We start from the raw sequence: 24,105 nt of genomic DNA, 5'->3' as shown, positions 1-24,105 counted from the left end.
GTATGGTATTGCAAAGCAGAGAAGCAAAGTGGTTATTGTCTCTTGCATGGTTTAGTGCAGGGCTATGAAGGAGTCTAAGTAGTCTTAAAACCATAGATTACCTACATAGTCAGGAGGTAATTGCAATGGCGAACATGTATAATAAAAACTTAATAATGGTGCATTAGGTTAGAACCACTTGCCATCTTTCCACTGTGGAGTACTATGTTTTTTTTAAAAAGGGGTATGTAAAAGCGATTACGTTTTTACTGGTGTAGATAGAGGAAAGAACTTGTATTTTGGAGACTAGAGGGGTGCCATTTTTAGAAGGTGGTGGATATCACTTTGGAATGTTCATTTTTTTCCGAACCAGAACAAAATCAGCTGACGTTTGTAAAGGAGAGAACTCAAGTTGAGCCGCAAAAATAATTGGATAGTAGCCTACCAATCTATGATTTTAAGGGTCTTTGTTACTGGACTATCTGCATTATTTTAAAATGCTTTTAACCTAGGATGCAGCCACATCTTTGTTCATTAAAGTAAATATCTCACCCTCTGTTTGTGGAAGGTGCAACCTATATTTTGAACTCCTACCAAGTCCAAAAAAGTGCTTTCGGCAATGTGATCAGTTTACTAAGGCAGGGAATATGTCTGACCACTGGTTGAGCAGAATTAATCGTTCATCAGAAATCATTAAGTCTTTTTCCATAATGCAGTTTAAAACCTATTCAGTATGGAATCGTCCAGTTAATTACCAACTCCAAAACCCCATTATTGCAGTGTGGTGTACACTAACTCTGAAGGATTTCTTTGGTCGCATGAGGATCATAAAAAGTGTTTGTAACACATCTACCCAGTCTGCTGGTATCCCTTCCCCAATGGATGTCTTTGATGGATGACCTTTAAGGTCTGCATTGGGTAGCAATACTAGCAGACATTTTTAAAACACATTCATCGTCCTCATGTGATCAAGAATGACTGATTCTTCGTTTGGATGAATTAATCTTAGCTGTGTTTTTATGCCTGGAATAGGCAGACTTCTCCCATGCCTCCAAGCCTTTCACATTAACTTGTTTCTCAGGGAAGCACTATGACATAGGTCTAGTTACTGGGGTCAATTTCTCTGTACTCCAGGGCTCTCAAAGCAGAAAGAAACATGTCAAGCCATTTGATGAAGCCTATTGGATTATAAGATCCTAATACCTCCAAGTCTGATTTATAAAAAAGAAACTTGTGCTAGGGACTGCAGCAGTTTGTTATTAAGCGTTAAGTGTGGAGGGATCAGTCCTCCCCTGCATTTTGCAAAGGATGATGACTGTCTGTCAGTCTGAGCCAAGGTCAGTCAGATATACGCTCACCATGCTAGGTTCAGGCAGCCAGGCTTTCTATATACACAAAATGTACAGGCGGCTGGCAGCCTTATGCAAGCTTTGCCAGCGGAAGATTTCACAGCCCTTTGGGCATGCCATCATCAGCCCAGCAAAGTCTTTTGAGCGCCTCCTCCCGATGACAAGAGGGAGCGTCACTGACGGATGCAGACATGGGTGCTTCAGGTTTAAGCCTTGAAGTGCCCAAGGCAGACTGTATACCAAGATACCTTGTCAGCAACTCTCACTAACTCCACCCCCAAGGTCCTCCTCTCATTGACTGACCCATGACAACATTAGCAAATGATTGGAGGAAGCAAGATCTTCAGTCAGTGCTTTCCTTTCCAGTAAACACTCAGGCCTTTCTTCTGCTTCCTCCGCCAACCGATGTCACCTCTTCGAATGTTATTTGTATGAACATACGTGTATCTGTGCGTGTCTGCACTCTTGTAAATGCAGGGTTGTGAGTGAGTGTGCATGTGGATGAGTGTATGTGTGTGCTTTTGTGGAAGTGTGCCTGCCGCACCGCTACTGCATATTACAGGCTACCACTGTCTAGAAGGGACAATCAATAAAGACGTTTGTAAGCCATCCCTACACTATTGTTACTGCTCTTTGATCCCCACACTGTAAAACATTCGCAGGGATATGAGACATTACACTTAACATTATCTCTCCAGCAAATAAAATATATGCATTTGAGCTCTTGGAGAGTTCACCTTGCAACTTTTGTAGCTGGTGAGAAGGGAACCCTTATAATCAAGCATGTCATTTACTGTGGGTTGAGGGGGAGGGGATAATGTTATAGATGGGACTAAATTCATGCAATAAGTGGCTTCTTGTTAAGTGAAAGAATTTCCACTTTGGATAGGGCTGGATTACAGTACTTGTTTTGATTCTTCACAATACAAGTAGCACAAGGCAATTTTTTAAGCAGAAACTGCCTCAAATGTTAAAATATGTGTAGGATTTGTAGGGTAAAGGACCACACACAATATAGAATATTTGTTTTAGAAGTTTAGAAAGCTGTGGTTTGAGACTAAGGTGTATGTTTTATATACTGGGGATTATTCTGCGTAGGATAAAATTGTATATATAGTTTTGTAGCAGGAGTTTATAGAACTGTTGTACTCAAGTAAATACCTTGTAGATCGAGAGTATCCTAAAAAGGCACGAAGTAACATTAGACCTCTCAGAACCTAGTGTGAATTTTCATCTGCGTATAGCAAAGTGATTGTAATAGTCTATCCATAATTCAACTTTTTGCTTATAAGTACATTTCCCCTTATATATTTTTAGAGGCATTTTTACCATTTGACTGCAAACCAATAATAACCAACTTATTATGCCTTGACAGGCCCCAAAATGACATCCTTTTATACCCAGTTTTGTGATGCACATTTGTTTAAAAATATTAAACTATCATAGTTAAACTTAAGTTTTTGTTTTTGTTTCTTTACAGCTGTACCTGAGGCTTAAAATACTGTAAAATACTGTAAATGAGGATCCTACAATCCAGTGGGACTGAGAACTTTCAAGGAGCAATGTTTTACAAAACTTCACGTCTATTACAAAAACTCTCATTGTGGAAAAACGTACAACTGTACAGTAATGGTCAACTGCTACCCGTTCCTATGTGTGGATTGCATTCAAGCTCTGCTATGGGCGCATTTGTGGTTGGAAGAGGGGTGACTCAGACTTTGAACGTTGCTGGATGTTCCACAGCAGTTGTGAACACTAAATCCACTGAGGTCAGTTTAGGATTTGGGCAGGTTGTGTGCCGCACTACAGCAGCAGAAGAAAGCGTCAGATCATTCCAGACAACAGGTGAGTGATGTGCATTGCTAGCAGTGGCGTTGCCACCCAATCCCACCATTAACAGAGGATGTTTGTAGCACATGTCCTTATCTGATTGTGGTACTCAAATGGAAGTTTCTATTTTATAAGTGAGTACTAGATATAGAGTTGTAGTATGCAACGGTGAGAAAAAATGACCTCATTATCTTTTAGCTGGAAAGAACTGGAAACCATTGCTGGTTTTTTTTTTAATGATGACGTAATCTCAAAATTCACACTTAGCACTTCAGTTTAATATTATTTTTTTAAAACATATTTGTATTGGCATTTAAAAGGTTATCAGGACATTTTGCAATTCAAACACATTCAGTAATATATAGCACCAGTCATAGCTGGTGAGATCGGACGAGTAAGGTGAAGCTGCTCTGATGCAATGTGACAGTAGAGGTAGTTGGAGCTGTGTGAATGCCAAAAACAGTACAAAAAACCCCGGGGACATAATAACCGGGGAGAGGTACAGGGAGGTACTGGGTATAGGTGTCGGATGCGGTGTCTGGGTGTCGTGAGTCTCACAAATTTATGCAGTTCTACACTATATAATTATGGGGACGATAGCGTGCAGGCCAGGTGCGGGGTCCGATCGCCCATTGTGATGTAGGGCGCAGTGCGATTGGCATCATCCCGAATGTGCAGTCGGAAGAGGTCTAATGTTTGTGATTGTGGTTTACTCAGGTAGTTGGGGATCTGCAGGGATGGGCGCACCAGCGCCCAGTTCGTCATTGGGTGAGGATTGCTTGAAGCGGTGTAACAGAAGGGCCCACTTCATGGAGATGGGGTGTCTACGTATCCCCTTTACTTCTTCCTCACGTAATGCCTCCTCCTCTGCGGCCGCCTATTTATACATTGCTCCTTCCCATGCCGCAAGTGGGGGGCCTGTGGGGGATTTCCAGCGATGGTTATGCTCCTCTTAGCTAGTAGCGAAGTGAAGCGGAGGTGAACTTTGATGTTTCTGTGTGCGAAATATGCCTAGTGCGCTAGCTTCCCACGTGTTGAGGTGTGTGAGTCCTGTGAGGTCTCCCAGGGTGTCATGAACAGTTTGCCAGAAGGATCGGATAGTGGGGCAACTCCAAAGCATGTGATGAGTCTGCATCCCGCGATTGGCATCTGGGGCAGAGGAACTGCGTGTCGGGGTAGAATTTTTGCAGGCGTGCAGGTGTTAGATATGCTCTGTGGAGTATATAAAATTGTATGTTTTTGAAGCGTGCATTTCTGGAAACCTTTTTGGGGTATTCGAGGGCCCTGGCCCACTCTTTCTCATGCAGTGGACGTCCAATTTCATCCTCCCAAGTGGTGCGTAAAGTCGTTAAGGGTGTGTGGGTGAGTTCCCGGAGGGCTTTATAAAGCCACGTGACTAGGTGCCGTCCCACTCCCATGTGCAAGACCGTGTGTATGACCGGATGTGTGGAAGGCTCCCGGCCGCAAGGTTGTGAAACGGACGGTAGCTCTCGAGGAGTTGTCGGTACAGCAGGAACTGACCCGGGGGGAGACCATACTCCTCAATGAGCCGTTGAAATGATTTGAACTGTCCATCCTCAAATAAGGATTCCATGTCGGAGATCCCAGATTCTGTCCATGCGGTGAGCATGTTAGCAGTGTAATGGCTTTCGCCTTTGGGCCATACGACTAACAGGAACATAGGGGAGTAAGGGTGTGTCCCCGGTGCTAGGCGATGCACCCTAAGCATGCACTGGCGGGCTACTGTGACTTGTAGGGGGTATGGTCGCCTTGGATTGGTACCGGGTAGCAGAAGGCGGGTCATTTCTGTGATAGATATTCGACCAGTCATGGTATGCAACTTGTCCGTGTGTCTGCCTGCCGTCCAATAAGATAACCATTGAAGTTGTGCCGCCAGAAAATAGGACTCGAATGATGGGGCCCCCAGTCCACCCTGTGTAGTAGGTAATTGTAGTGTCCTCAACGCTATCTTCCCGGAAGAAGGTTCTGGGCGGGATCACTGGTAGATTCGTGAAGTGGTATAACAACCGGGGGACTATTATCATTTTTGGGAGAGCCACTTGGCCGATCGGGGCCAAAGGGAGACTACTCCAGAATCCGATTGCCGATCGGATGCTAGCCAGTGCCCTCCGGTGATGCCCTCAAAGATGTCAGTCGGGTCCCCGGGTTGTGGGCTGAATGGCCGTGTATAGAGGTTGTATAAATACCGCCAGCACTAATTTAGACTATGCTCCAGGTGCCAATGGTGTAACTCTATTTGTTTCCTGCAATAAAAATATATTTACAAAAAAAAAAAAAGATGTCAGTCAGGGAATGGTAAATACGGATCCCAAGGTAACTGGGGGCCTCTGCGCTCCAGGCTACCCTCTGGTTGCCCATCCATATGTCTCGGGGGGCAGATTAGGATGAAGGGGGTACACTGTAGATTTGTTCCAGTTTACCTTCAGTCCAGAGGCGTCCGCAAATTCCGTGAGTGTCGCCCAAATAGGTGTCAAATATTAGCACTTCAGTTTATACATTACCCACCACCTAAGCACACTTTAATTTCAAAAGTTAGACGTTCTGATTTGCTTTCATATATAAAAAGTGTTTTTTTGTGGGAGGAGGCGTGTTAGTTTTTTGAATTTGGAATTTAAACCAGGTACATTATTCTATTGAACACAAATGGATGTGCCATGTTATTCATAAGCATATACACTGGTACATATTTATTTATATACCTAGTTTTTACTTGATTATAAAATCCAAATAAGGCCCTCGTGCCATTAGAGTGTTTTACACCTAACAGAATGGCGGAGCCACAACACAATAGCCTATCTAGAGCTGCACTTAATGAATAAACATTTAAAAATTCTATAAACACTCACCATTCAGGTGGACCCATTAGCTGTGAGTAGTTTGAGGTTAGACCCAATAGAAGAGGTTACAGACCTGACCGGACAACCACTCTTTTTAAGGTGTTTGTCTTTATAGACAGTTTTTGAGATTGCTGCTGCATTCCAAAGTTATTGGTTAAATTCTAAGTTTATTTGGAAGGAAAATGGATACGATACAGTGGCGTAACGAAACTTGAGGGGACCCCCCCGCAAGCACAATGAGGGCCCCCCCAAGCACAATGAAGGCCCTCTCCCCCACTCCCCAGCGGCCCGGCCCACCACCTACTACCGTCCACCAATTAGTAATCACTAAACTGCATCTCATGGGAGTCCCGGAGGGCCATGAGAAGGAGGTGCTGGGCTTTTTTACGGGGTCTTTATGGCCGTACAAATGAGCTGTGCCCCCACCCGACAGAAGGTGCATGGCATGTAAAATGTCACCCTCTTACAAACAGATGTTAAAAAAATAAAAATAAATTGCGCTCCTCAAACACAGAGTGTCTTGTGTGTGAGTGCACGTCAAAATAAGTGCACAGAGGTTGTTTACACAATCCTCCGCAGACGTGATCATAATGAGTGATTTCGGGTGTCTGGCCGTGCAGGTTATATGGCGAACATACAGGATTCTCATCAGCTAATTCGGACGCTAATCATCACTTCTCCTGTTTAAACCGCTCTATCTGCGCTCTTAATCCCAGCACGAACGTTACAGAGTAACTGCGTTATCTTGGAATTGTTTCACTCAGCGCGCACTACACGTGTTGTTTTACAAGGTTATCCAGCTTGCACGCTCCCATGGTGCATATGTAGGACCGCTGAAGGGTTATGTTGTGTGGAGGGGCTCTTCACAGTGTGAGAGAGCAGCTGCAGGTGCCCACGCACCATAGGAGGCACCTGATGCAACAGGTGCCAGCCCTCTATCGGTCTTTTCAACTGCCATTCACATTTTGTTTCCACCCACCAGCATGGGTGCCCACTTCAGGCACCGGTTCTCTTGTATTGTGAGTGTTTCTTTTTCCTGATCAGGTGCACATTTACCTAAAACAGGCACTGAGAGTCGGGGCAGAGACTGTTGTGTGGATTTATGGTCCACTTGGTGGAATAAGGCATTGGTCACTCCCAAATAAATTCCAACATAGTTTAGGACATTAATATTTAGCTTACACCAGAATTGTTTTGATCACTTCTATCAAATTCGTTGACAACTCACTGATGACCGTACCCAGATAGAGGAACAGAGGGTGGCCCCTTAGTTCTATAGCCTCGCTGTATGGAGGGTTCGAACTAAAAAGGGAGAGCTGGGAGGAAGAATTGCCTCCTGCAGATTGTGAAATTAAATTGTTGAGAGGGAGATTCACCCATGTTCTGTTCCCTTTCTAACCCACGTCTTTCTTTTTGCCTCGCCAAGTTTGATTGTTAACATTATTTAATGGACTCATCAGCATTGGAAATTAATTAAAACCTGATAACTTCATGTCCCTTGAACCTGGTTTGGGGTCTGGATGTTAATTTGTGGGTGGATAAGGGACAACTCCATATTTAATGCACTAGCGCTTGCAGCTTGGCATCATGGTCTGCAAGTACATGGCAGGTCTTGGCCAAGAGCACAGGGCAGGGCCAGGCTGGCCGGACAGGGCATCGGCCGTTTCCCCAGTGGGCAGCAGAGGCCGGGGCGGGGGGGGGAGCGATGTTAACCTGCTGGAGGCTGCTCTTACCAAAGGCCTTGAATGGAAGCTGTAATTCCAGCAGCCACTGCAGGGAAAATACAAGCCTCAGTGCAGCCGAACAGAGCTACCGGAGTCTGACTGTATGGGACTGGCCTGGCCGCCAATCAGCATACTGCCCAGTCAATAAGAACCAATTAGGGCGAGACTTGGTGTATGGCACTGGAGCCTAGCTAATAGGTCTCGCATTTAACAGTTTGAGCTATTGGTATTGTAAATGACAATGCCTTTTATTTATGTTTTGTTTTTAAAACAGATAAATAAAAGGCATGGTCGTTTACAATGCCACTAGCTTAAACTCTCGCAAATGTGAGATCTATTGCATTGCAAATGCAAACTCTAAACAAAATAAAAAGCATTAGGAGAGAGCATGTCCTGCCTGCAACAGCAGGGAGGACAACTTTATTTGAGAAAATAGTTCTCGGAGGCTCGCTTTTTACTTCGCGCTCTCTCTCCATGCAGTGTGGTGTGTGTAGGTGGGGAGGGGGACTGGTATGACAACCTGGTTCAGGGTTCTGGATGGCCCCCTTCCCTAGCCCAAATGGTAGGAAAGTATTGACCAAGTTTCTATAGTACTTGTGCACAGCAATTTTCGAGAGCCAGTAACAGTGTGTGTTGGTGATGTTTGTGTGTGTCTGCAGTAGCATTGTTTTACCTTCACAGCATTTTAATACATTTCCATGCGTCTTTCAAAGAGGCAGCATAACCCCAACATTTACCTACAAACCCTGTTTTCCACAAAGCACCTACCGCTGTAAATACTGCAGCTTCAGAAAGAGCAGGGACTGCGCTTAAAAATACTCTACATATTGATTTGTCAAAACAGCATTTACAGACATCTAAGGAGTTTTACTGCTGCCATCAGCTCCTGCAAAAGTGGGGGTTGAGGCCTGCTAAAGTAAGGGGCGTTTCTAGCCTACACAACAAACTACTAACAGTTCGCAAGGGGGGCAAGAGCTTTTCGTCACCCACGGAGGCGGACAAAGATGAAGCCAACAATGCCAGTCACTGGGCTGCAAACAGTAAGCTGTGTGTTACAGTGTGGTGCTTCGTGTCCGAAATAGGAATGCTTTACTGTCAGGGTCGGCCGGCCGACTTACTGGAAATCAAGAGGATTCTTGCCCGGCCTTGGCTCAAAAAGGAGGGCCTTTTTTTTAATACAACTCGAACCGAAGTTATAGGGGTGCTTTACAAGAGCACAAGTTACATTATATTTGCACACGGGGTGGTGGGGGAGACTAAGTGATTGGCCCAGAATCACGGGATGTTAAGCCAAGGCCAAGACTCGAACCTGGTTCCCGGCTTTAAAATCCGCAGCTGTGGACGGAACGCTGCATCCTCTTTTCAGATGCACAAATCTCTCTCAAATTATTTACATTGTTCAATTCTACAGCCCAGCTGAACTAAAAAGAACTTTTTAAAAAATGTTTTACATTCTTTTCTGCTACCTCGTTTTAACAACACGTGCAATGTAACGATTACTTCTTTCAATGGTATTCAACTAACTGACCAGGGTAGTGGGGTGCTCCCTAGCCGTGAATCCAGTACGTGACTTCCAGCTCACCGCAGGGCTCGCAGCACAAGTTCCACCGCCCGCGCAATGCATGGGAGGCTGTTCCCATGCCACCCCTCCTGTTGCCTTCGCGCACCGGATCAGACCGCATTGTTTCAGAGAGCGAGTGACAGACAGGTCATCCAAGGAAGCTGGGGTTCAAGCAGGCTGTAGAGGCAGGTTCCTCCTCGCAGCGCAGGGGGCTCTTCGGGCTTCTGGTTGGTTCACGTCAGTGCGAGTGGCAAAAAAGCTAAAGTCCCTTGTGGCACCGCCCGGGCGTGCACACTGCACACCACCCAATTAGAAGCTGCGGTACCACAACAGTACCATTTAAATAATGCAGCTAACCATGGCGTGCGCAGCGCGCACCATTTAATTTATGGGGAGGGCAGGAGGTCGCCGCCGAGCGCACCATTTAATTCATAATTGAACTTCAATAATGAATTACATGGTGCGCTTGGGTGGGCGCACAGACTTGAGCCGAGGCTTGCTTGATGGCTGAGTGAAGGGCCCCCCTGGAGCGCGGGGCCCCCCGCACCGCTCCGTAGGGGCTGCGGGGGCCTGTGTTACGCCCCTCCAGACACATTGTATCCTGCCTAGTTCCCTTTTTCGCTAATGTAACCACCGTGAGGTACGTAGGATTTTTAGTTGTATCAGGCGGAAACGAAGAGTGATAGCTGCTTCCCTTGGGGACATTAGTGCCGTTTGCGAGTCGTCATCTTCAATGTTCCCTATGTCAGCCTGCCGCCTATCTCGGACAGCGTGAAAGGTGTCTGGCAGGTTGTTGCATAGTTTACGGTATGTTAGTGATATGGCTTTATCTGGGATTGGTCCAGAAAGCACCGGTCCTCCAAGGAGGAAGATTTCGGTAAGTTTCCTATGTCTGCAGTGCTGCGGTGAGGGCATGACGGATCTGAAGATAACGAAAAGCTTCCCCTGAGCTAACTCTTATTTCTCCCGTAATTCACTAAACAGAACGATTTTGCCTTTCTTTACTAAATGGCATATGATGGAGAGTCCAATTTTTCCATTCATCAAATCCTGGTTGGTGACACAGGAGTCCTAGTTTTTGAGTGGACCCACCACAGAGGCGTGACCTGGTTCAAAGCTTCAGTCCGGCCTAGACGTTTAGTCGCCTGGTGCCAAATTTCCACTGTTCGAGCCGTAGGGCCCAGATATCTCCCTTTGTGGACCTTAGTATATAGAGCTCCTAAGCACCCCTCTCTACCCATCTGATATCTATTTAGCATGTATGCCGGGTCTATCGGAGAACGGTGCAGCCTGTGATTCACTACCACCTGGTGTGATGCCCAGTAATAGAGTTGTATATTTGAGAGTGCAATCCCCCCGTCCTACCACCCTTTAGTCAATTTGTGCAGTGCTATGTGAGGTGCTCCTCCACTCCACAATAACGATCGGACCTCACTTTCAATACTTTTAAAGTAGGAGTCGGGAATCTTGTAGGGGCAATTTTGGAGGATATATAAAAAGTACGGGAGAGCCAGCATCTTAAACAGGGCAGCTCGGCCTGGCAAAGAAAGGGGCAGAGATCTCCAATGTTTAACATCATTACGGAGTCTGTCCAATGGGACAGCTAGATTGTTGTCATGGAAGAGTTGGTGGTCTGGGGTGATGAAGACTCCCGGGTAGCGGAATCCATCCAGGGCTATTTTGACCTCGCATCCTGGGGGGGAGGGGGTCTAGGAACTGGACCCCAAAGGACAAACAGCACCTATTTAATCCAGTTAATGGCATAATCAGAAAATTTGTAAAGATATTTAAAAGTCTGTGTATTGACTTATAGGGGGACGCAAGATATAACAGGATGTCGTCTGCATATAGTGATATCCTGTCTTCATGCCCTTCCGCCCATTTCAGTCCTCTAAGTAGTACGTCCCCTCTCACTCAGGATGCCAGTGGTTCCAGAATTAAGGAGAAGATCAGGGGAGATAGGGGGCAGCCCTGTCTGGTGCCTATTCCTAATGTAAATGTTCAGGACGTGCGAATATTAACCGTTACTTGACCCCGTACCTCCATATAAAGCAGCTTAATCCATCCCAAATATTGCGGGCCGTACCCTAGGCGTCCCAGCACCTCAAAAAGATATGGCCATTCTATAGATTCGATGGTGTGGAGGCATCCAGGGAGAGCACTCCTGCTTCTTCCTCTATGTATTTTTGACGCCCCAGGACATTGTCAAGTCGACGGATATTTAGTGCCGTATTCCTCCCCAGCACAAAACCAGATTGGTCGGGATGGATCAACAATGGGATTATAGATACTAGACGGGAGGCCAGAAGTTTTGCAAGGATTTTGGCTTCAACATTATTTAAGGAAATCAGTCGATAAGAACCGCAACTGTCAGCGGGTTTTCCCGGCTTCCAAATGATTGATTGATAAAAAATTTATAACGCGCAAAACAATAACCCGCAGGTATCAAGGCGCCTAACAATACCATCAAAATTGAAACAACATCCTTACACATAGGCTTGCAGAAAAAGGCGAGTTTTAAGGGCACTTCGGAATTTCTGAAGGGAAGGTAGAGACCTGAGATCCAAAGGAAGATCATTCCACCATTTGGGGGCCAGGGCGGAGAAGGCCCTGCCACCCCACTTGGCTCTTCGAATGCGGGGGACTGTCAGGAGCAATTTCCCGGAGGAACGCAAGTCCCTTCCAGGAATGTAGTGGGAAATGATGGAGCCAACTCCCGAGTCACTGTTTTTTGCAATGGCTCTATAGGTCATGCATAGAACCTTAAACCATACTCGGTGTTCTACCGGTAGCCAGTGCAACGCTTTCCTGGCCGACGTGGCCGAGGAGCGTCTGGGAGCATCCAGAACAAATCTGGCTGTGGCATTCTGAACTACCTGTAAGCGTTGCAGGAGGCTCCTGTTTAGCCCCGCATACAGCGCATTACAGTAGTCCAGACGTGAGCCAATGAGTGCGACAGCTATTTGCTTTCTGGACTGCAAGGAGAGGTATTTCCTAATCCTTCGTAGGGTGTGGATTAAACCCCAGCAGGTGGAGATGGAGAAGGTGGAATGACCACAATAGAAGCCAGACGCTGGTCCTCCGGCAAGATTCCTTTCTCAAAGCTTTCGTTATACATATTCTTTAAATGGTGCGCAACTCTTAGGGCCATTGATTCAAGAAATTCAATAGGGACTCAGTTGGGTCCCATTGCCTTCCCCGATTGGATACTATTTATAGCCTTGCGGATTTCGTCATCCGTAGGATCCACTTCCATTATGTTTCTATCAGCATCAGATAGGTTAGGCAGGTGTATATCCCCTAGCAATTGACGGGAATCTTCAGCCATATATGTAGTTGAGGAGGTACAAACCTTCTCTAAATGGTCTGCAAATGCCTCTGCAATTTGCTGCGGGTCTGAATACTCCTCTGCATCCTTAAGGGTCAGTCTAGGCACCCAGCGTTCCCCCTGTTCCGTTTTCTCCAGCCAGGCAAGCATTTTCCCAGCCCTGTCTCCTATCTCATACACCTAATGTTGTGTTTGCAGTAATCTGGCCCGCATCTGCTCTCCAGCCAAGGTTTTATATTCTAGCTGCTTGATTAATTGGTGTGTGGTGGCTACACTAGGTGAACTGGCACTTAGCACCTCCAGGTGCTGGAGTTTGCGCTCTAGGTTTAACATCTGCTGGTGTTGCTTTGTAGTATACCCCACTTTGAGTGCCAGTGCTTGCCCTTTCAATACCGCTTTGTAGCCCTCCCATATTGTCAGCGCCGGGTCCACCGAGCCGACATTCTCGGTAAAGTAGTGGTCTGTCTGAGTAAGCAAATTATCATTTATATCCGGAATTTTAAGGAACATGGGGTTAAGGTCTATGGTGTTAGTTGCCTCTTATTATAAGTGAACTCGACCCACACTGGGGAGTGGTCTGAGATACCTCTAGCCAGGCCACGCGGATGTCGAAAATGTCCGATATCTGCCAGATGCATCAGGAAATAGTCTATGCGGGACATGCTCTTGTGTGCGCTCGAGTAATAAGTATAGTGTGTCGTGTCTGACTGTAGAGCGTGCCACACATCTATTAGGCCCATGGCCCGTTTGAATTTGTCCATTTGCGTATTCGGTCGTGTAAGGGGGCGTCGCGGATGTCTGTCTCTTTGGTCATCCATGGTCATATTGAAATCCCCTCCCAGAATTAGGGTGCCTATGGGGAGATCTACTATAATTTTCCCCAGGTCAGTAAGCGCCTCCTTGTCTAATGCAGGTGGAAGATATACTGGGACCAAACTAAGCGTTTTCCCTTCCTAGCTGGCCTCCAAAACTGCAAATCTCCCCTGGGTATCCGCCCAAGTGCATGTCGGAGTGAGTGCAAGGCTTTTCCTAACTAGGATACCGGTACCCCTAGGGCCTGAGGTATACTCCACATGGACCATGAGTTTGAGTCCCCATTGTGTGAGGGCCTTACACTTGTTTCCCACTAGGTGTGTCTCCTGCAATAAAACCAGATCAGGGTCTTGTCTCCTCAGATATTGTAGCACAACGCCTCGCTTTATTTTGTCCCCCAGCCCGTTTACGTTCCACGTCGGAACTGATGGTTACGTTTCAACCGTACTTCCCGCCATGAATTTTGTAAGTAGATTTCACATAAGCTTTGGGGCACACCGTGAGGAGGAACAGCTGCACCATACAACAACTTCGCCAAGTTTATAAACATGAAATGAAAGACGGCCATAAGCTATCTTGGGCACCACATGATTGCATAGCTGGTAGTTGGAATGAGAATAAATATGATTGAGTCTGACTTTACAAACCCTGTGATTTGAGAACAAAAACAAGACCTTACTTCTCTACTCCACTCCCACACCTCCCCCTTCCCTGCCCCCCTACCACTGGATTTCAAACTACCCACTACCCAACAAGGCAGAGTGCCTGTCGCCCCATCCCCTTTACAGCCTTACTCCCCCCCCCCTCCTCCCCCCCCTGGCCATAATCTGAGGATGGCATCATTCGTACTGTATCTTGGGGATAGATCCCGGCCCCTCCGAGTCAATATGCATGGCAAATGTGTATGGCAAATGTGTCCATACCAGAACCAGGAGCGTCGTCTTTTCAGCTGCTTGATGTTGAGTCTGTCTCTTTTCTGGCAGGATCGCCGCGTTGTCAGGCGCTATGTTTAGTTCAGCTAACTCTGGGTCCTCCATTTCTTTCTTTGTGTGGTTTCTCTACTCTGCGCCAGCTCTCCAACCAATCCCACAAATCCTCAGGGGAGGAGAAGAACCATGCCTTGCTCTCTGATTCAACACAGAGTTTTGCTGGAAATCGCATGGCATACTTCACCCCTTTTTCACGCAACGCCCACCTAACTGCAATAAAGCTGCGACGTTGGGTTTGGACTTTTGTGGTGAAGTCTGGGGAAAAATGTGCCCACACTATCCTCCAATTTGATCGGTGGGCTGGCACGTGCAGTCTGAAGTATGATGTTACAGTCTCTAAAGTTAAAGACTTGCGCTATATTCGGCCTTTGGGGGGCTCCCGGTTTAGGCCTTCTCCCAGGGACGCGATGGGCGAGCTCAATGGAGAAGCAATTGGAGAGTCTCTGTGGTTGCATCTGTTTCAGGATTAGGTCCTTAACAAATAAGTGTACTGCAGGGCCTTCCAAGCGCTCCGGGACCCCCAAAATTCATATAATATTCCTGTGTGCCCTGCTTTTGTATTCATCGAGCTGCCCCTCCAGTTTGGCCTGTTGATCCTGTAGTTGGCCCACCTGTTGCTTAAGCAGGGCAGTGACTTTATTTAGTACCGTTGTGACTTCTTCGATTTCTTTTACTCTGTAGTCCATTTTTTAAGGTCCGCTCTTATGAGGGAGACCTCAATATTCACAGTGTCGAGGTGAGTTTCCAGGGATTTCCGTACTCCCATAATGGCCGCCAAAATGTCTTGGAGCATCAATTCCTGCTGCAATGGCAGGTTCTGCTGGTTGTCTGGGACCTTCTGAGGTGTGGCGTTCTTACCCTCACCATCATGCGACCTGGCAAATTTGGCCAGTTTGCTTTGCACCTGTGTCTTAGTCCCCCTCCAGCTCGCCATTTTCACCCTTCGGTATAAGGAATAGGCCTGAGCATCCAGGGATCAATCCCAGTACTGCTCCCTGGCGGCCTATCCGATTTCCGGGTCTACTGACCCCACTGCAATAAAAGAGGGGGTTGAAGGACAAAGCGTGGCGCAGAGCAGATGTGATCTCTTGGCTTGCAGAGATATTTATAGCGCAGTATGATAACTTAGTCGCCCTCCTCACCCCCCTCCCTGGTCTGTGTAGGGGAAGGCATAGAGTTTGAGCGGGAGCAGACTCCTGGCGTACAGCGGCTCCGCGGCGTGACCTCAGAAGCTACTCCCAAGTTCAGTCGGGAAGTGTGTCCCCTTCCCTCCGCTGTTAACGCTAAGTCCCAGGGGCTCAGAGCTGGGTTGAAGCTTCTATAAATCAGCGATGCTTTGCCTGTGTTCTGTCCTCCAGTATTGAGTTGCTCCTTGCCTAGGTTCACAAAACCTGCAATGGCACCAGTTAATTATCGTCCACACTGGGGTGTATGCGGCTGCTGCGATATCCTGTCGGCTGCTTCTCTCTAACTAATGTTTCCCGCTCTACTGGGCATATATGGCAGGCCTCCCAGAGGATACTTTCGCACCATTTGCTGTTCGGGCCCGCCGCACCCTCCACGTGGCGGGTAGGTTCACCTCCTCCCACGCCTACAATGGTCCTTTCAGGGGTCCACTTGGAGTTGGGGGCTTGACTGAGGGACTCACCGCATTAGCACTTTGCCCGTTGCACTTGTTACTGGCTGCCGGTGATAGTGGCCCACAAGGCCCTTGAGGCCGGGGCCTCCGTTAGTTTTGCCGCCTGCCTGCTGCTTTCACACCCGGTGGCCTGAGCCTGCCTCTCCCGGGCGCGCGTCTGGATCTCTGGATGATTCAGCCCGGTGTAAACTCTGGCCTGCCCGCTGCTTCTAGGTGCTGCTGCTGTCTGCGGTCGGCTCCGCTGGGGGTTCCACACTGTTTGGCACTGCGTCTCTTCCACAATGTCAAGCAGTGGAGCGAGGGTGCACCGCCATATTGGTTCTGAGCTCCGGCCGCGCTGAGAATGCCCCACAGTATTCTCCCCTCTTCCAGCAGGGGATTGCCTGCAGTCGTTGCCCTCAGACTCTAGGGCCGGGACCCCCTTCGCTTGGGGGTAAATTACAGGATTTTTAAAGGATTAGAGTAGGATAAATGGTGAGGGCTCTGGAGCCTTGCTGGCGTGCGCCCATTCCCGTTGGCTGCCAGCCACGCCCCCGTCATTCATTTCTTTAAACATTTTGAACATGAATCTCAGCAACATAGCTGTGGATGATGCCATCCCACAACAATACCTTAAAAGCATAAATTTGGTTGATCCCCTTTCCTCTACATAAAATTTGCATGCAGCTTTTTTTACTTTCCTAAAACCTAAAATCTGTGTGGGCTCACCAGTGTAACTTTCTGGCTTAGTATCAGCCACTTTCAACTCTTCCCCCAATTTGTGGAAAAACCACCTCTCCAAACATCCTTGTATATGGAGAGTCAGAGTCTGCTACGATGTTCATCCTTTTTTGTTTTGTTAAATCATTTTTTATTGAGGATAATAACACAGGAATACAAATAGTCATTCGGGTCCTATGAAGGAAAAAAGTATATAGGTATACATACAAAGCATCAGTAGAATAAATAATATAAAACAGATTGAATAATACTTATATTACTAGCCTTGAACATAAGACTTTGAAGCAAAGTACATAAGAATAGAACTAGGACATAAACATTTGTATTAGTGAATTAAGAACCTGCATAGAAATATGAAAAATGTAAACAGTATTTATGAAGAGCAATTTCAATTTTTTTATATAAAAAAGGATAGAGGGGAAAGTGAAGAGAGAAAGTGGAGATTAGAAAGAAAAGAAGATAACAGAGAGAGAAAAAGAAGGCAATAGCTAGTATAAAAGACAACACTACAAAGAAGGTGAATCCGCTGATAGAAAAGTAGTGAATGGTAGCCACAGTAAATCAGAGTTAATTTGTAGATGAATTGAAGCAAGGGGCACCGAGGCAATTCTATGTTCATCACATATTAAATTCCACCAAAGTAGAAATGATAGTTTAGAGTTGTCTTTCCAGCATGTTAATATAACCTTAAAATTAAACCTTAACCTTAACCCAGCGATAAATAAATCAAATAAAATTGATTTGGAGATAATTTGATCAAAGTCTGGGTACAAAGTACCTAAAAATACATTGTGAACATTAAAATTGAATTTTATAGGAAAAAATCGATACACATTTTGACCAAACAGCTTTCCAGAAATCATATACCTTAGGACAATAGAACAGTAAATGCATAAAAGACCCTTCAGCAGTAAGACATGACCAACAAGATGAAGAGACAGAATGGTTAAACTTATGTAAAAGAAGGGGAGTAATAACAATTCTATTATAAATAAAATATAAGGATTGTGTAATGTTTGCAGCCTTGGAAGTTTTGAAGAGTTTTTGCCAGAGTTTGTCCCACTGAGATACAGATAGTGTTTGAGAAAGATCCTGTTCCCATTCTAATTCAATAATTGATTTAACCTGTGAGCAGTTAGGGGTAGATAAAGTTTTATAAACAAAGGAGGCACTGGGAATAGTGTCAGATGAAATTTGATATAAGGGAGTATCAGGAATGAGGGAAGTAGGAATCGGATGGGAATTGAAGCTCTGTAAACAAACCTGGAGTATTGGAGCTAAAATGTTATACTGTTGAATGTAGGAATCAGGAAGGTTAAAGGTCACTTGTAGTTGATGAAAAGATAAGAGCATATTATTACCAATCATTTGATTAACATAAAAAAATACCCTTTCTTTCCAATGTTTGTAATAAAAAGATTGGTGACGGAATTTGATGTGTTTGTTAAACCATATCGAGGAGGCAAGGAAAAAACGACAATGTGTGAAGAAGATACTGAGAGTATTTCAAAATTGGATATTTAGAGCTAAAAGTACAATTAGTCATGTATACAATATCCTTAACTGAGAAATCATTTAATAATGAACATTCAACATTGACCCAAGCAGGTTTAGGCAAATCTTGATAATCTGTAGATAAAGCATAACATTGACGAATCAGGAAAGCATCATGATACATTTTAAAATTAGGAAATCGTACACCACCCTCAGTCTTGGGACGAAATAATTTGGACAAGGCAATACGTGCATGCTTATTATTCCAAAGAAACTTAATACATAAAGAATATATCTGTATAAAATAATATTTGGGGATTTTGAATGGTAACATTGACATTGTGAACAATACTTGGGGAACAATCATCATTTTAATTGTATCTAGTGTGCCCCACCATTATAGAAATAAAGGAGACCAAGAATTCAACAAATTGGTAATTTTTAATTTTAAAGCAGTTAAGTTATGGGATAGTGGATCACGTATGTTGGATGAGAACCATGTACCTAGATATTTAATTTTTTGAGGACACCATGTAAAATTGGTAGAATCAAACATGTCTATAACATGAAGGGTTTAAAGGCAAAATCTCAGTTTTGGAGAAATTTTATTTATAACCTGAAACAGTAGAGCATAATGAGATTTTGTATAGAAATGGGGGTAAAGAAGAGGTAGGATTGGACATATAACTAAGAACATCATCTGCATATGCAGAAAGTTTAATTTGGGGAGACTTTAAGGTAAAACCAGTAATAAGGGGGTTGCTTCTAATGCGTTTGAGAAAGGGTTCCATACATAGTAAGAAAAGAAGTGGGGAGAGGGGGCAACCCTGGCGAGTAATTCTTTAGAGTGAGAAATAAGGGTAGAAAAGACCATTAACAAAAACACATGCTTTTGGATTTGTATATAGTAATTTAACATATGAAATGAACTTTGGATCAAAACTGAACCATTGTAAAGTGCGTATCAGGAAATCCCAATTAATTCGGTCGAAGGCTTTTTCTGCATCCAAAGATAATGCGGCTAAGGGAGAGGGATATTTTTTGCTCAGGGAAATAATATTGGAAAACATTCTGACATTGTCAGAGGCTAAATGTCCCTTGACGAAGCCAGCTTGATCTGGGTTAATAAGAGAAGGGATAACTTTCTCAAGACGAGAAGCTAAGATCTTTGCAAACATTTTATAATCATAATTGATTAATGATATAGGACGGAAATTTTTGCAATAGGAGGGGTCTTTGTCTAGCTTAGGGATGACAATAATAAGGGCTTCTAAAAAAGAGCCACAGGTTTTAGGATTGAATATAAAGGAATTAAAAAGTTCTAATAATTTGGGAGCAACAATTGATGAAAAGGCTCAAAATTACTCAGCTGAAAAGCCATCAGGGCCAGGAGCCTTCAATTATTTCAAGGATTTTAAAGCATCAGATCATTCTTGAAGAGAAATATCTTCTTCAAGTGGTGTGAAAATTTCTGGGAAAGTTTTAGGTTTAGGGATATCTTGAAAAAAGGAGGTAAAATCTTCTACAGAAGGCTTAGTAGTTTCTGTGTATAAAAGATTGTAATATGATTGAAATGTACTAATAATATCAGAATCAGATGAGAGGAGTGTGTTATTCGTTTCTGCATGGATAGGGCCAATTACCTTACGTTCTGATTTGATTTTTAAATAATTTCCTAGCATTTTCCCTGCTTTGTTTTGGCCTCTGTGATATTTCGATTTAACCTTAAGTAGGATGTGGCAAGCATCTATGGTAGCTATTTTATTTAGGGTGAATTTAGCTTTAATTAACTCTTGTAATGATGATTTGTAGGTGTAATCATTATTTTCTAATGTTTTGAGTTGAGATAGAGTTTCTTTATATTTAGCATTCATTAGTTTCTTTTTCTTTGAGGAATAGGCAATAGTGAAGGCCCTAAAGGATGCTTTAAAGGCATCCCAGTTATTGTTTAGGTCGGTGTCTCGAGAGTCATTAAGAACAAAAAGTTCATTAATAAAGGAGGTTGCTTCTGAAATAAAAGTACTATCCGATAAAAGGTGGTTGTTAAAACGCCAACAACCTTGTTTACATGTGGTGACAGATAATTCAATAGAAGTAAAAATTAGAGCATTGTCAGAAATAAAAATAGAGCCAATTTCCGCTGAGTGGAGGCAAGGTAATAACGCTTTGGAAATGAGAATATAATCAATACGAGACCTGGTATGGTGTACACGGGAGAAAAAAGTAAATTCAGAAACATCAGGATTACACTTTTTCCAAGTATCAAATAGGGGACGAGATGATAAGGCAGACTGGAAAAATTTGTGGGTTTTGTCTGGTTTAAGTTTGCATTTGTATTGTCTGTCTGAAAAAGGATCAAGCCAATTATTAAAATCACTACCTACCACTATGTTAGAATTAGATATAGATTATAGTTTCAATTTTATAGATTGCTAAAATTCTGGGTCAGGTTTAACAGGACCATAAATATTGAAAAAAGTAATTTGTCTTTTATTAATGATAGCATCAACCATCACCCATCGACCAGAAGGATCACAATCTGATGAAACAATTTGGGCATTAATAGATTTATGAAATAGTATAGCAACACCGCCATGACGATCAATAGCAGGAGAAAAAACATTTTGATTCACCCATTGGCGTTTGAGTTTAAGCGATTCAACATCATTACAGTGGGTTTCCTGTAAAAAAAGCAGCCTGGGTGTTAAGTTTAACTAAATGGGACAATACCTTTTGACGTTTGACAGGATGCCCAAGACCATGAACATTCCACGAGACCACATTAACCATGAGGAAGGATTAGGGAATAGATGAGGAAACAGGAGCACGAAACTGCATAAACAACAAAGAAGAGAAAAATGGAAAGACAATGATGAATATGTGAAGGTACAGACCAATTATCAAATACAAAACAATTGCCAAGAAACAAGGCAAAAAGTGAGATAGAACGAGAGAAAAGGACATTACAAGTGACGAGACATATAATAAACAACAGAACCACCAAAGAGATATAACAATAGAAAAAAGAAGAAAGGAGAGGGAAAGAATGACAGCAAGATAGAGGAAGGAAACAAGTATACAGATCAAGGAGGAGAATCCAGATCTGAAGAAATAGAATAGCACAAAATGCGAGGAGCGTGGTGACAACGAAGAACACGGACAACCAAAAGAAAAAAATTAAATACCAAGAGAAAGAGCACCTCATGAAGAAAAAGATAACCTACAGTTAGAAAATATTATTTAAGCCAAACTTTTGAAAACTTAGTAACAATCCTGAAACATTAGATACATTAATTATTAGTCTCCATGCCATGAGAGGAAATGTTATTGAGAAAAAGTTTGTTTTTCAGAATCATCGAAAGATCGTGACCGTCCATCATGTGTGATTTTGCAGAGACACGGATGAAGAATTCCATACTGGATGTTGAGCTGTCTCATTTGAGGACGCAGAGCAAGAAACTCTTTGCGACGGGCATTCGTTGCATTAGATGCATCTTGACAAATGACCTGACTGGGTAAGATGACGTTTAAGTCTCACCGCCCTCAGTACTTGCATAAGCTCAGTAAACTCCAGAAAAAGCATTATAATGCCACGCCCAGGCGAAGTGCTCTCTGTATATTTAGAGGAGATGACCAAGCTTGAAGATCTAAAAGTTCTGGGAGAAACTTCTGTAGGAATGCGACCAAGTTAGTACCTTCAATATTTTCCGGAAGACCATAAAAGCGTAGGTTATTTCTGCGATTACGATTTTCAAGATCCTCCGTGTGGACTTTTAGCTTGTGGATCTCTAGCTCAAGTAACGGAATCTTAGCAGAAACATCTTGTATATCGCTTACCCGTTGTTCAAGATCCAGTACTTTCCCCTCCATGACAATCCATCTTTCCTCAATCTGTTTTAGTTTTTCATTAGTAGTAATCATAAAGGGTTAAAGACCACGTACTTCATCTAATATACTGTCCAAAACAGGATTCTGCGAGAAGAGGATAGGAGAAGGAGGGTCGTTTTATGCCTTTTTGGTTTAGTACCCTGTGATAGGGACACGGCCCCGTCAACACGGATATCCCGTCTCCCCTCCCGATCACCACCACAATCCCCGGTCGCCCGGACTACCAAAACAACCCGGACTCCACCCCTTTCTCTTTCCCTACAGGAACCAGTACCAACGCGGGACGCAGCGGAAGTACAACCCCGCGACCCCGGATGTCCCTCCCCCTTTCCGGAGGCGGACCAAAGAAAAGCCGGAAGAACCCACAACACAGCGTTCAAGCAGGAAGACTCGTGGCAGGAGACGGCGTGCGAAGAACCCCCGGAGAAGAGAGACGAACCGGAACCAGGAGACGAGGTCTGGACGGAGGACTGGTGGAGTCCAGAGGAGGACGCTGGAGAGCGGCCGCAACTCATGGACGGAGTTGCGGCGGGCCAAGTGAGTACCAGTTCCGAGTGCGTTTAGATAATTAGGCGTTCCGTGTGTCTGTACATAAGTAACTTGTAAATACCTCCGTGTAAAATCTAGTCCCCTCCTCACGAATCACCGTGCACTGTGAATAGACTGTAGATACGTGTGAGAGCGGCACTATCACGAATGTAGATAAATATCCCCTCACGTCCTGACACCAACGTCACCCTATTCCCAGTCCACTCTATATCTTTACCTCTCTTCCCTTCCCCTCCCTTTCCTCACAGTCGTTCTCAACCCAAACACCCGGGTGAAGGACAAGGACCTTATCTTGTGTTCCGCCGACAGAGCTAACGGCCCTGTTTTCTCTCTCCTTTTCCCCCCCTCCGAGGATCCACCGTCCGGGAGACGAGGCTGTTGAACCCCAAGGACCAGCCTGCCTACAGCCAAGACCGACAGCTGTCCCTGGAAGACCAACCCCGGAGGGCTCCTTACCTCGGTGCCGGAACCCTCAATCCTTTGGAACTCTCTGTTGTCCTGTGCCATACCATTGCACCCTTGTACATTAATAAAAACCGGCTACGAAATAGCCCACTACATTCGGCCTCCACGCTTGTCATTCCGGTTTGCTTCCCCCACCAGCCCACATACCCGTTGAAGAAGATCTGGCAGAATGAAGGTCATTGGCCATATTGAACACTGAGAGTTATCCTTAGAGGGAAATAACAAAATATGACAAAGCTATGTAGAGGTAAAAATATCACTTCTTATGTTGATAGAGAGTATGTCAATTCATAATCTGCAATAAGTATCAAGATTCAGGGCCTCCAAACAAAAGCAAAAGCGATGAAAGCAGTATAAGGTTATCCAAATATGTGGGCAAAAGCTCGCTGTGAAAGAAAAAAGAAAAAAAACTGACCCACATTGCCAAATAGGAAAAACCAAAATGTGGTGGAGAAAAGACCCTGTAGTTAGACAAATAAATTCAAAGAATAGATCATGTAAATAAGGTATGAATATTATCGTGGAAGTCCATGACAGTACACAAGAATAAAAAAGAAAAGTCACTGAGAGGGAAAAGACTTCATTGACACATGTAAGAAGTAAAAAACGGGTGAAAAATGCCATATTATATAAGCGTATTAAGGCACAGGAAATAATCCATGCTAATTTGTCTTCAGCATAGCCAATACACTGACGGTTTGAGTTGCATATTGTGTCTGTTAGTTGGTTGAAAGGCGCGGGCGGATTCTGTGATCCTGGGTTGGTTGTATGGTATGGTTCTGTGGCAGGAGTGCAAGTGGATTTAGGAGACAGTGTCCCGCCCTTCTTTTATATTTGAAGAGAAAATTATTTCAGGAAATGCACATTGTGGAGATCTTGGTGTGAATTATCCCAGATGATGTTAACCCAGGATTACCAA

General features: G+C 44.4%; 1 protein-coding gene across 7 annotated transcripts in view; it reads left to right on the top strand.

Moving 5' to 3' along the window:
• Nucleotides 1-24,105, top strand: part of FDX2 (ferredoxin 2) — a 225,792-nt gene that overhangs the window by 61,995 nt on the left and 139,692 nt on the right. For all 7 annotated transcript variants that reach the window (XM_078674755.1, XM_078674754.1, XM_078674751.1 and 4 more), the window contains one exon: nucleotides 2,809-3,173. In XM_078674755.1, the coding sequence (XP_078530881.1) occupies nucleotides 2,846-3,173 (328 nt within the window). In that variant the 5' untranslated portion in view covers nucleotides 2,809-2,845. The remainder of the gene's footprint in view (nucleotides 1-2,808; nucleotides 3,174-24,105) is intronic.

This window comes from Lissotriton helveticus, chromosome 2_1 (genome assembly GCF_964261635.1).
Source record: "Lissotriton helveticus chromosome 2_1, aLisHel1.1, whole genome shotgun sequence".
Classification (NCBI taxonomy): domain Eukaryota; kingdom Metazoa; phylum Chordata; class Amphibia; order Caudata; family Salamandridae; genus Lissotriton; species Lissotriton helveticus.
This window is presented reverse-complemented; position numbering and strand designations above follow the sequence as displayed.